A 13947-nucleotide genomic window follows, 5' to 3' on the forward strand; every position below is an offset into this window, starting at 1 on the left:
GTTACTTTATTTCTGGTTTATTCTAACACATGCTTCACAGTATTCCTATATTATTTTTAATGTAAAATGATATTCCTGATATTTTCTGAAATCTGCTCGATGTTTGTGTTGTTGCAGACTTCATAAGATATAAAGTATGATGCCTTCTCCTTTTACTTTATGTTAAGCTAGTATGACAGGTTTCTTCTTGTCTTTTTAAAAGAAGAGGGAAGCAGAGAACACTCAATTTTAAGCATTGTCTCTTAAGGACAATACGGGGAACTTTGTGACAGACTTTGTACTGCCATAGGCCTGACACTTCGCAACTTAACATGTCAAAGACTGACTTGCTTACATTTATTGAGCCTATTTTTTTCCTCTTATGAACTCCAGAGCAATTAAGTTCCCTTGCATCCCTTTGCTTTTTAACTTTTGAAGGACCTAACACATTTGAATCTGCCTAGGGGGAAAAAAGCCTTGTTCTAGGGGTAACTAATGTGATTCTCACCCACCGGTTTATCCTCTTAACTAAGGGTATCTGCAGGCTCAGGTTTTCCACAGAAGGGAATCGTTTTACCGTTTCTTTGCAGTGGTAACGTTAGCACACTCTCTTGCCACCTGCATCTCCTTTTCACCCAGCTATTCACCTCAGTCTTATAAACAGATTTACATAGCTGGGTGTTAACGGCTGATCTGCCTTATCAGATTTTGCAGACATGTTGTTATGTCTTAAGTTAATTAGCAAGGAGTATTTATTTTTTTGTGCACAAATAGTTGATGTGTATGTCAACAAATGACTTAACTAATTATTATGATCTGTTATTGAAGGAAAAAAAAAAAAAAGAAAAAAAAACACAACATCCCCCCAAAACAAGCAAATAACGAAAACCCCCTCAGTGAAGTCTAAGATCAGTAAAGTCCACATATTTTCCATATTTTGAGAGGTGTAGAGAGGAGGATTACAAAAGCTGATGCTTATGAACAGTCAAAGCTGGGGTCAGCCTTTGGCTGCAGTTGTATTGAGTTGGTAGAGTTCAACGTTGTGAGACAAGGGAATGGAGTAAAATGCAGGATGATGACCCTAGATTTCAAGAGAGCACACTTTGATCTCTTCTGGGATCTCTTTAAATGAATCCCATGGAATAAGGCTCTGTAGAGAAAAAGGGTCCAGGAGAAATTGTTGATTCTTCTCAAAGATCACTTCATCCAAGCCCCCAAAATGGTTCATCTCACTGGAATGGAAGATTAAGCAAAGGTGGTGGGAGGTCTGCATGGGTGAACAAGAAGCTCCTGGCTAATCTCAGACAAAAAGAGAATGTACAAGAGGTGGAAGCCAGGAGAAGGTGACCAGGGAGGGATATAGAGACACTGACCAACCGTGCTGGAATGGGGTTTGTAAAGCCAGAGCACAAGTGAGGAAGGGGAAAGGCGACTAGGACTTCTGCAGGCCAATGAGCAGCAAAAGGAAGATGGGGGTAAATGTGGGCATGCTACAGAATGGGGTGGGGGGACTTGTGATAAAGGGCATGGAAAAGACTGAGACACTACTCAGTGCCGCCTTTGTTGGTTAAGTTTGGCCTTCAGAAATCGCAAGCCTCTCAAATCAGTGAGAAAGTTAGGAGCAAAGGAGAGTTACGCTTGGGACAGGATCAGGTTGTAGACTGTCTTAAGAATCTGGATGTACCGAAGTCCATGGAAACCGATTGGATGTGACTGAGTGCTGAGGGATCTGGCCCATGGCATTGTGAGGCCGCTATCGACTATTTTTGCAAGGTAATACTGATCCTGGATTATTTGTAAGGACTGAAATAAATGTCTCTTTCATCTTTGGGAAGAGTAAGGGAATGGATCTTGGTAACTAGATGATTATCAGCCAGAGGCTGTTGGAGGAATATTTCTTGAAAGTGATTGAAAAAAATATTAAGAACAAGATGGTGAGTAATCAGTATGGATTTACAAAGGGGAAGCCAGGCCTGATTCACCTGATAACCTTCTCTGATGAAATTAGAAGCTTGCTGAATGGGAGGAGAGCAGTGTATTTTTGCCTTTAGTTAGCAAAGCTTTCACCACGGTGTCCTCTAACATCCTCATAGACAAACTGGTAAATTATGGACTAGAGGAATGAACAAATGAACACTATAATGGATTGAGCTCAGCCTGTTAAGCCAGATTTCAAAGGGTTCTGATCAGTAACATGAAGCCTGGGCTGGAAGCCAGTTACTAGTGGCCCTGTACCACAAACGTCAGCACGGGGTCATATACTGTTAACGTCTTCATTAATCACAATACATCCTCAGCAAGTTTACAGATGATGCGAAACTAGGAGGAGGGTTTGATGGAGGATTAGGTTGCCATTCAGAGGGACCTGGACAAGCTGGAGAAATGGGCTGACAGGAACCTCATGACATTCAATGAAGGGAAATACAAGACTATAGACCTGGGGAGGAATAAGCTCCAGCGTGTACAAGTGCCTTGGGTGACTGGCTGGAAGCAGGTCCCTTGTTGAAAAGGACCTGGGAGTCCTGGTAGACAAGAAGTTGAACATGTGCCAGCAAGATCGCCTTGTGGCAAATAAGGCCAACAGCCTCTTGGGCTGCATTAGGAAGAGTGTACCCAGCAGGTCGAGGTGATCCTTCTCTGCTCAGCCCTAATGAGACTTGTGATGCAGTGTCCGGTTCTGGTCTATCCAGTGTGAAAAAGACACAAGTCCAGTGACAGTCCATGAGGATGACTGAAGGAGTTGAGGATCTGTCATTCTAGGAGGTGCTGAAAGTACTGGGACTGTGCAGCCTGGAGGAGAGAAGGCACAGGGTGGTTTTAATCAGTTCATCAATGAAGGCTTGATGAGAGGGAGTAAAAAAGATGTAGCCAGGCTCTTCTCAGTGATGTCCAGTGAAAGGACAAGAGGCAATGGGCACACACTGAAATAAAAGAATTCCATTTGAACATGGGGGCAAAAAGAGGGTTTTTTTCCATAGGGACGACCAAGCACCAGAACAGATTGCATGGAGAGGACAGGGATCCTCAGTCCATGGTGATATTCAAAACCTGTTCAAAACATGCTTCTGAGGAACCTATGTAGTTGACCCTTCTTCGATCAATCGAGTTGGAATAGATCATCTCCAGAGGTTCTTTCCAACCTCAACCACGCTGAGTCCCTGAAAACAAGCTAAAATTACTGAAGGTGCAGAATTAATTCAGAAATCCTGGAATGTGTGAGGATATAACTATTGATAGTAAATCATTATACATTTACCTCTTTGCTGTATTTTTATGTGGTGGATTGATTTGATATGTACCACCTCCTTTGCAATGAGATTAGCTCCTGTGTCAAGAAGGAAACTGGAGAAAAATGAGGCAATTTGAACAGGCTCATATTTGATTGAAATGTCGTTCTATTTCTATCACTATGATTTCAATACATGTGCAGGCTTTTGTCTCAATATAAAACTGTCTTCAAAGGCATTTGTATAGAAAAGAAACATAATTATTAATAGAGGTTTTAGATGGGATGCTTTTCTTAAGTCACTTGCAGTTTGGTGGGGTTTTTTGTTATTATTGGGTTTTGGGTTGTTTTTTGGTGGGGAAACAGGGGGAGGTGGGGAAGGTGTTTGTTTTGCGCATGGTTTTTTTTCAGGCTGTCACAAGCTAATGCTCTTTTGCATAACATGCTCTCTCAAATGCCAGGCAAATGCCAGAAAGGTCTAAGAGCAAGCAGGGGCAAATAACAATCTAGAGCAGTCTTCCTCAGGAAATTGGTCAGAAGAAAAGGAAATACTTCTGTTAATCAAGTAAACAATCTAAAGTCCTGTCTCGGTAGGCAACACATTAAAGCCTGCATTATGTTATACATATCCTATCTCAACTTGTGTTTTGAGTCTTTGCTTATATCTGTCTATGGATGAAACTCTGCATTCATCATTGAGATAATTATTCTTATTAACATTTGGTCTCTAGAAGTACTGAGGAAACAGTATGTAGAATAAAAGGAAAAGGAAAGAAAATAACAAGGAGCCCAGGTGGTAAAATAAAGAACTGTTTCTTGCTACTCCAAGTAAAAAACGATGCATCTTGATAAGCTGCCATTTCAGTTTGGGGGTTAACCAAAAGAAGATTTAGGAAGAAAGAAATTAATAGAAGCAGACAGGAAAGGCTATCATTGCTCTTAACAACAGTACATTTTTATTGCCCTGTTCTGTACCATATTAAATCATTTTTCATCTTCAAAGAAATTGAATAAAATTTTCTCCATAGACCTGCTTTAATGCAAACTGGAGATACGTCTCCTGTGTAGTGGTCCTTGAATGCAAACCGTAAAACATAGATTCTCAAGTCTCTAGGGACAGCTTCATTTGTAAATTGACCATTTATTTTCTTTTAAGGTTGTAAGTTACAGATTTGGAAAACTGAATCAAGAATGTGTGAGGTGACAGTTGCATTTGTTGTCTTATAGGGTTTAGATTGCATATTCTCAGAGAGAGGGCAAAATAAATCATAATTAAAACTTTCCACTCTTTGCTGTAAGTTAGTGCTATTCAGAATAACTTAAAGCAAGTAGAATTGTGGACTAGTAGCAATAAACCACTTTCAGATGGATAAAAGGGATAAAACATAATTATTATGAAAAACACAGTATTCTTGATACATTTCTATTAGTGTCTGACACACTGATAGATGTCAAAGAAAGAACAGGCTCTTAATATTTGTGTGTCCCTTAAGTTGTGTGTCTCCGTGTGTACATATAAATATATATACATGTTTACACACATATGAGTATTTATTTCTCACATGTTTTTTTCTGATAGTGTCTGAAGCTGAAATTTCTAGGGAGGCTGCTGACATGGAAATGAATAGAGAAAAGTATGTTGAAGAACTGAGGAAAGCATTAATAGCTGGAGAAGAATCAGCTGGCAAATATAACTTCGTTATTTCAAGAGATGAAGAAAATATGGAGTGTCACTTCTCTTACGAAAGAAATCTGAAAGATGGATCTGTAAGTACAGTTAAATGTTTAAATCTGACTGTTAAACTATGAGAAAGACCATCTTCGTACATTTCTGTATTTTATTAGGTACTTTAAAATCAAATTGACCTGTGATATGTATTTCAGAGTGAATGAATATTGTGAACTCTGCCACAGGCCAAACTAGAAACAACTTTGTCTTTTCCTATAAAGGTTGATATCAATAGAACTATTTCTATGTTACTTTCTTAAATGCTACTGAATAAGAGTATCACTCCTCTATTTAAGTTTCGCTAAGTGTAGCGATAGGATGAGAGGTGACAGTTTTAAACTGAAAAAAAGGTAGGTTTAGGTTTGGTATTAGGAAGAAATCCTTCCCCATGCGGGTGGTGAGGCCCTGGCACGGGCTGCCCAGAGCAGCTGTGGGTGCCCCATCCCTGGCAGTGATCAAGCCCAGGCTGGATGGAGCTCTGAGCAACCTGGTCCAGTGGAAGGTGTCCCGGCCCATGGCAGGGGGTTGGACTAAATGATCTTTAAGGTTCCTTCCAACACAAGCTGTCCTGTGATCCTGAAGTTTATATTTTGGTTTGTTTAAGCAGGGTATGCCTACATGTTGGAGCTGCAGTTTAGTTTTAAGGCAATATGTTCTACAAGCTGTAACTTTGCTTTTAATTCCAAACTCGGGAAATATCCTTCATTTTTGACATTCCAGTCCTCAATGCATTTCTGCCTTGCTTGCTGCTTCTTTCTCCCTACTCACCTAAATAAGGAAGAATGCTACAGTTTAAGTAAGTTTATTTTCAATCGTTAAAACATAGTTTTAAAATGAGCTTTTCTATTACTTTAAATATTTTGGAAGCTAACACTAAAATTGTTTCCTGCTTGGAAATGCACTAAATTACAACTGGGAATGTGGTCTCATGTTGGTTTTTTGGCTGCAAGGGAAAGAACCCTCTTAAAGCAGGAAAGAAATCAGTATAATTTGTATCTGTAGACACTTCTGGCTATTTCAGGTTGTGGTTTGGTGTTAAAACTTTTCTGGGGAATAAGCTAATTTAAGGTAATCATGTTTGCTTGTACTCCTTCCTCCCCTGTCCCTAAAAATAAATGAATGTTCTGCCTTTCCTGAGGTTTGTCACAGCTTCTGTAGTACTAGGATAGAAATTGGGCTGACTGACCACTCACCCACGTTAGTAAAATAATTTGGGTTTAGAAAGCACTGTTTTAAAATTGCACTGATTGTAAAATTGCACTGATCCAGTTCATGGCACTGCATGTTCATGGTTCTGCAGTCAGTTTCACTAGCATTATTGAGGGGAAGAAAATTGGGTGGGGGGAAATGGAGATTGATTGCAGGTAGGGAAAATTAGGAATTTATTTGGCCAGATTTGCTTGGGTTTTGGTGTGTGGGGTGTTTTTTGTTTTTTTGTTTCGTTTTTGTGGTTTGTTTGTTTTTGTTGTATTTTTGTTTGTTTGGTTGGTTTTGTTTGTTTTTTCCCTGGGGAAAAATATCTCACATGGAGTTGTTTCTGGGAGCAAGATGTCTATGGATTGTCCTACCTGCTTTGTTGTAAATAGTTTCTGCTTCGGACCATTGGGATGTGGTTTGCTTCTCATTCAGTCAATTTTCGCAAGTATCACCTTTTAAGAAACTAGCAGAAGTGTATGACTTACAACAAAACAAAGAAAAGGTGGAAATACTTTTTCTCCTTTAAACTGGAAATAGGCAAAGAATGCAGTGTAGGTATTGGTCACAAACCTGAAATGGGAGTATGTGTGTATTTCATGTATGTCTATCCCTTAGATGAGAAGAGGTAAAATTCACATTAAAGAGGGGGGACATTTATATTACCTAATCTGTAGTAGCTCACCTATGTGCTTGTGATCAGAATCTTGGTTTCACTTTAGTGAACACAAAAAGGTAAATTCAGTGGAATGAAGTTCATCTTCTTAAGAGTACTTAATTATAAGAATTTTTTCTTATGCAGTATAGGAAATTCTAGCGCAATTTGGCTGAGATGCGACAGGTTAGGTGGTGTAAATATTCCATTCTGCGTTATTAGTATTTCTATGTATTTACCCAAGGCTTTATGGGCTCTGTACCCCATTCTTGACACTTCCTGTGAGGACACAGGGCAGAGTGCTGTTCACAGAGGGTCTAGGTGAAAAGTACTATATTACAGCAGGACTACAAAGGTGAGGACCAAATTTTACTTAGAAAAATAAGAGCAGTGATTTTAAGAATCCTGTTTTTCTTGTTGGTGTCACACATAATATAGTCTAAATACCAGACAGATAAAATAAATACTCTTTTTCATTAAAGGAAGGTATCTTCATGTAAATGGGCCCACCTAATAGAGGTTTCCATCAGTTAAGGTTTACTAGTAATTTAATTCATGTGAAGACTTCTTTATGTCAATTTGGGAAAATAATAATCTGGCCAAAGAAATTGAAAATACAAAGTGTCCTGATTCCTATGCATGCTTTTAGCTTTGGGTGTCAAAATAATGTTTTTAGAAAGGATGTCACTTCTTGGGTGAAAATACAGGATTTTTTTCTCCATTACTAAACTAATGCCTACAAACAAAATTGCTGAAACCTTTTTCAGAATTACACATAGCTTTCAGGTCTATAATATAATATGTTTCAATCATTTTGCAGATTCTCTGTGGAAGTATTCAGGTGTCTATCTATCACTGACAGACTGGGAAATTAGTCTACCTGGGCTCTGTAAATCTAGAGGTCTGAGGTTCAGCTAAATGTCTATTTGCCACAGAGGAAGCTGAGGGCAACTACCTTACAACTTAAACACGACTTAAATTCCATGTTTATCTTTTATCAGTACTTATTTTTCTTGCTGGGTATTTGTCTTTACATCTTTTGTTTAGTCATTATTAATATTTTCTCAGTGTCTTTTTATATTTCAGCAACTGTGTATACAGACAAATTACAGTCTTCCTAGTCTTGGGAAGGGTGTTGTGCGGTAGGTGGGTTTGGACCACAATGATGATGTGTGTGTGGAGGGGAGGGAGCTTTTGATTAAACCGTGCTGTATTTATTTTCTTAGATGTGCCACCTGCAGTCAAACTGAGAGATATAGTTAGTCTTCATGTTTTTGTTTAAAAATGTGAGCATAAAGGAAAAGCAACGATCATTTCCAATTTTGACAGTAGTGCATATAATACTACTTCTGAGTTCCTTAGTTCTTCTATCCTACCCCATTAAATTGTTATTTCCCATTGTGAGAAAAGTCCATTGAATTATCAGGAACAATTAGAAGATTACTACTCTTAAATGTTTTTATCATTTGAGATATAACAAAAGGAGATATTGCAGGAAAGTATGCATGAAGATGTGGGTGGTTGTTTGAACACTGAAAGTTTTGCTTAGTCTTAAATAGCATGTTTAACATGTTTTAGTTAAAAAACCCCAAATATTCTGAAATATGTTGTTATACTTTGATCTATGAAACGCTTATCAGTTCATGCAGCTGTTAGTGCATTTTGTTTTATCCAATAAGTACAAAAGTGCCTAAGAATTAATTTTGTACTCTTGGAAAATCAATGTGCCTTTTGTTAGAGGTATATGCATGCTTTTATACACAAATTTGATTATTTTAATGAATTTCAGTGAAACCTACCTGCAGCGTGATATTGATCAACAACAAGCAACTGTGCCCATCTCAGACAGTAATTTCAAGGGCAGTGCCCTGCCATAGCTCTCCATCCAGTCTGGGTAAACCACTAATTCGTATCAAAAATGAAGATCAGAATTTTTGCAAAATATTTTGCCTTTTTTCTTCTAGATACATCATTGATTCAGTTGAGTTATGTCCTGGGCCCTTATTTACAAATTATATCTACACAGTCTATCAATAATAGCTGCCTGGGAAGTCTCTGAGGTTTAGGTACATGATGGGTATACCCCAACTAGAATGAGCACGTTAAAAGCGTCTTAAAGAACTCACAGTGGTAAATTCTTGCAGTTTGTAAGACAAATTGCTTCTTTTTCTATCTCCATGTTACAAAAATTAATATTTGTTTGTAAATACCATAGTTTAAATGAATAGTCTCAAATAATTTTCTTGATGCATTTGCAATTCACAGTAGTTAAAAAATTAGTAAACTCCATACTATTATTAAATTCAGAAAGACAATGTGTCTGAGAGAGCAGAAGAACAACAATAAACTTCAAATATATATATATATATATTATATATATTTTGTATATTGCATCCATGTGGAAGAAGGGAATTGCTACATCTGTGTTGATCCTCTTGGTGAATCTGTTGATCCCTGTTCCTTGCAAATATCTGCACATGTGAAAAATGCTCTGTATGTGATTAGCATACTTCATACGTAGAGTAGGAACTTAGTAAGCATAAATAACAAATAACAGAAGCTTTCATATGGTAGTTGGTAGTGCATCAGAAGTTAGGGTTCAAAAACTATACCCTTAGAAAATAATGTTTACAGTGTTACAGGTCAGTAATTTAATCATTATTGGATGATATGAAGTAAAGTTAACTATAACACCAGCATCACTTGATTTTTCTCTTTCATGTTGAAATACTATATGTATATATGTCACATAATTTATTGACACGTGATTTTCACGGGGTTAGTGAATATATAAATCTGAAATGCTCTGTTTTCAACAGTCTGTTTTCCTGAGATGCCTCTTTTTTCTTTTTTTTTTTTTTTTTCAGTTGTTCACTTGCATTTCTGTTTCCCAGACTTCTGGTAGAGAATATCTGTAGATGGTGGTAATAATCACTTGATGATGCTAAAATGTGGTAGATACTGATTTTTTGTGTTTCCATGCCTGTACTCAGATGTGATATTTGAATTAATTTTTACATTCTTTGGAGCAGCTTGCTAAAGATCTGCTTCCCTAGAGTATAATTATGTGCCAAAACGGTACTAGGTAGTCTCTAGGAGTACAAAACAAAATGGGGTGTTGTTAATCAAAGGAAAATGTAGGCATATTATTGAGAAAAATTTTTGAACATCGACATTTGTATTAGTGCTGCAGTGTTTGCCGGAGGAAGTGGTAGCAGCCCTGTTATGTCAGTCACTTAAAAATGGACTGGACAAAGGAATGTAAAATGCACTGTAAGTAACTGTCCCGCATTGGCAGTATAGTACATTAGATGACTTGAGAGGGGGCATCCATCCCCAAAACCTGTGAATCTCTGCTTGCCTGTGCATGCCGCTGCATATGTGAGCTTCGTTGTTCTGTGATGAAATGAAAAAGCCTTTACTAAGGAACTTGCATTTACACACAGACAGACAGACAATTTGAAGAGCAATAGGCTGGAGGATGTAGTTTTTGCAAGTTGCCTCATGAAAACAGGTTTATCATCCCTCATTGTGTGTCACAGGTTGGTTTTTCAAAGCTTCTTATATCTTTTGTAGTCTAGATGGAACATTTGTCAATGGTAAGTCTGACAGATGATTCTCCACTATAGCAATAAAAGCGGGCATTGTAAACATCTCCTCATCAAGGTAAGCTTACAAACAAGCCCTTGAAGATCAGTTTGGTTTTCCTTTCCTAGCTGATAGGGAAGAGTAATTATCCCTTATTTGCTTATGGAAGTGAATAAGTTTAGAGATTAAAAGCTGGTCTATGGTTCCTCAAAATTACTTCCCCCTCTTTTGTACTGGCTCATTAAGGCTGGAATTACACTTGTTAGCCAAAGCTCTACTTTGAAGGCCAAGGAAACTTGCAACAACTTAGGGAATGCAAGAAGGCAACCTGCATCCAGATGTGAAATCCCTTTGACAACTTTTTGTATAGCCTTTACTATCAGCATAAATAAAGTTCAGGGGAGTCATTTAGTGCACCTGTGTAACAGTTGTTAGAAAGATCTCAATTTATAATCTAATTCACCTGTTGTTTAGTTGATGAACAGGTAGGTTCCTTCCATAAACTGATGTCTAGCGCGAAAGCTAGATGTCTAGAAGGAAATGCTTGCAACTACTCCAGCACTGTTCTTACTTGATAAAACCAAACCCATACCTCTAAATCCTTTTGAAAGTGTGTGTAACAATAGATAAGAATGATCTATATGTAAGGTTAATGTAATGTAAGGGTCTACTTAGGTGCTGATGATTTTTGTTTGAATGGATGGAGAACTTTCCCAAGTCAGAACTCATATCTGATTTAGAGGAGATAGCTACGTAACTTGATTATTTTGCAGTGTCATCGTTACATCTAGTTTTAAAAGTATCAGAATAGGAATAATAGTCTAACATAAGGGAATTCTCTAAATGTTTTAGTGCTTTCTTACTTTTTGAAACTATAATCAAAAAAGATAAAATGCTGTCTGAGTTTTATGAATACTTGTTCTAGCTGTATCTCAGACTGATGAAACCAAGCCTAAAAAATTACACCTATAAAAATTCTGATGTGTTTTGTGATTTATCTTTCTCATGGCAGGTGGCTTTGCTGTAGGGCGTTCAGCACTCTGCCCTTAGGAACTGCTTTTAGGGTGGTGAGCGCAAAGTAGACTGTTAAGAGTCACATTAAAATAACAATGGGTTTGGTATACAGTGGGACTTGTGTGTCAAGCCAGCTGCAGTGCAAAAGGGGCCACACACACAGAGATCTCAGTAAGGGGCCATTGAGACTGGGCCAACTAAACTGCTGCCACCTAAACAAACACCATCACAGAGTCAGTGATTTAGCGCTTGATCTAAGTAGGTGACCACTTGGAAGTAAATCTTTCCAAGTACTTCAGCGAGTCACTCCACATATAATAAATAATGGAAATCCGGCAAGATTTTTTTTTTGTACTGGCAATTAAATTGATTAAGTAGCCTTTGATAAACAACTATTTGAGTGGTAGCAGTCTTCTTTTTTACAGTAATGTGACAGGCTCTGTTCTTTTTCTTGCCTGTTGTGTAAATTTGTAAACAGGGAGGACGTGAGCTTAAGAAATTCCACCTTGGATACAGTGCTGTTGCTAACTAGGCTGATGGAAGAGATGCTGTTATTTGTCTCTTCCATTTCCTGTTGCTGCTTTTCCGTGGTTTGTTCTGTGAGTTCATTATGAGTTTACTACAAGTTAAAAATAGTTGGATAAATTAGTGCTAACCAAACTTTTTGCAGCACTCTAAATGAGTGAGGTAGAATTGGCAGATCCCTTCTGTGCTGTCCAAACTGTCTTGGTTCAAGGTTTGAGTAGTTACTTTGCTCTAAACCATTGAGGATATGTTGTTTGGATAACAAAGGTCACTCAGAGTTCAGATTGTTTCCCAGGCAGTTCAACTAACTGCCTAACCGAAAAGACAGAAAGATGAAATGATTAATTTTTAGGTCAGTGTTAAGGCACTGTCTCTTCTGTATCATTTATATCTGTATACTTCAGGATTTAAGAGCGTACACTTGAATGAGTTTCTCAGAAGCCTGTTTTAGAAATAGCTTACTAATGTGCCTTATATAATAAAAACACTAAGTGTTATCTTTTGCGTAATCTCAGACTTCTAAGTGCTACATGATTTTTCCCCATCTCGCCTGAAGTGTACCTTATGAACTCCTCCGTTTTTGTAGGTACACTTTAAATGCAGTGGATCATTTCTATAGCCTTGAGGTAAGAAAAGCTATTGAAAAAATCCCACACCCCCAAATATATGTACAATATTTGACAAAAGTCCTAGAGAATTAAGTAATGCTATTTTCCTTGTTGAATTATTTTATCGTAATAAGGTTCTTGATGGTTGCTTCTGGTAAGCAGTGGTTCAGAGAACTGTTGGGGGGAAATACACGTAAAATGCTGGTAGTGTATACCTTTAAAACGAGGGATTGTTGAAAAAGGAAGAATCGAACACAATGAATAAATACCTCTCCAGTGTCTCTCTACCTGTGTGGATTTGTGAATTTTACTGGAACTATCTAATTAGCCAAAAATAGTTCAGCTATTTTAAGGACTATTGTAAATGACACTATAAAGGGCATTTTCTTATTTCACGAGTACAATGATGGTCTAAATATTAAAAATAGCTATAAAATGTTCTTAAAATAGCATAGTAACAGATTTTGATCTATGCAAGGAAAATTGTCAGTTGTCTGTTCTCCTTCCTGATGTTATTGTACTGTCTTCCCTCCCTTCTTCTCAATTCCTTCATATTTTCCCTATTTAGCACACCTGCTGTGCATTTCAAATCTCTGTGTGCACATTAAGGCTTACTTTTCCTTGTACTGCTGAGTACAAATGCTTTCTTTTTAGCAGGAAAATCTTTAAATCATGACATATTGACAAGTCTTGGTTTCTCAAGGAAAATATAGGGGACAGTAGATGCTCTGGAAAATAAATTACTGTGTGTGGGTTTTAAAACTTCACTACAAGCCTCTAGTCTCATATTCTTTGTATGGATGTACAGCAATCAGAGGTTGAAGAACAGCAAGAATCTCTCCTATGTTTCACTTCAGAAATGCTTTTGCAGCTTGAGAGGAAGCATTCATCTTTCTACCTGCAAAGGCACAGGAAAACCCTTAAGCTCAGGTTAATCATGTTTTGTTAAATTTTGTGCTCATTAAATAGAATCTTTACCAGTATAAAATATTGAATAGATGTGTTTTAGCCCTCAAGGCTTTAAGTGTATGTTTCCAGTTAATTTCAACACACATACTTGTTTTGCAACAGTTACATACTGAAATAAAAGAGAGAATTTGAGATATCCAGTGTGTTTTTTTAAAACTGGCAAATACAGAAATGTCTTTGTATAATGTGATGCAGGAATTAGGTAGCTGTAGTACTTTGCAGTGAGGAAGGTGTTACATGTTCTGTTATTTTCTTCCCTTGCGTTCCAGTGACGTGAAATACGTATAGCTTTGCTTGTTCCCTTATCTTAGAAAGTCACTGGGTATTAGTAATTCTGACATAAAAATGAAGTTTGCTCTAAACAGTGAAAATAGGTTCCTAATTTCATTGTATAATAAGCAAAGCAAGGTCAACTGTTTTCTGCTGGAATGGTACTATTCTAATTTTGCTACCTCACGAC

General features: G+C 37.5%; 1 protein-coding gene across 6 annotated transcripts in view; it reads left to right on the forward strand.

Annotated features, from left to right (window-relative positions):
- Positions 1–13947, forward strand: part of XRCC4 (X-ray repair cross complementing 4) — a 188131-nt gene that overhangs the window by 22879 nt on the left and 151305 nt on the right. For all 6 annotated transcript variants that reach the window (XM_065046459.1, XM_065046463.1, XM_065046464.1 and 3 more), the window contains one exon: positions 4785–4972. In XM_065046459.1, the coding sequence (XP_064902531.1) occupies positions 4785–4972 (188 nt within the window). The remainder of the gene's footprint in view (positions 1–4784; positions 4973–13947) is intronic.

This window comes from Columba livia, chromosome Z (assembly GCF_036013475.1).
Source record: "Columba livia isolate bColLiv1 breed racing homer chromosome Z, bColLiv1.pat.W.v2, whole genome shotgun sequence".
Taxonomy (NCBI): Eukaryota; Metazoa; Chordata; class Aves; order Columbiformes; family Columbidae; genus Columba; species Columba livia.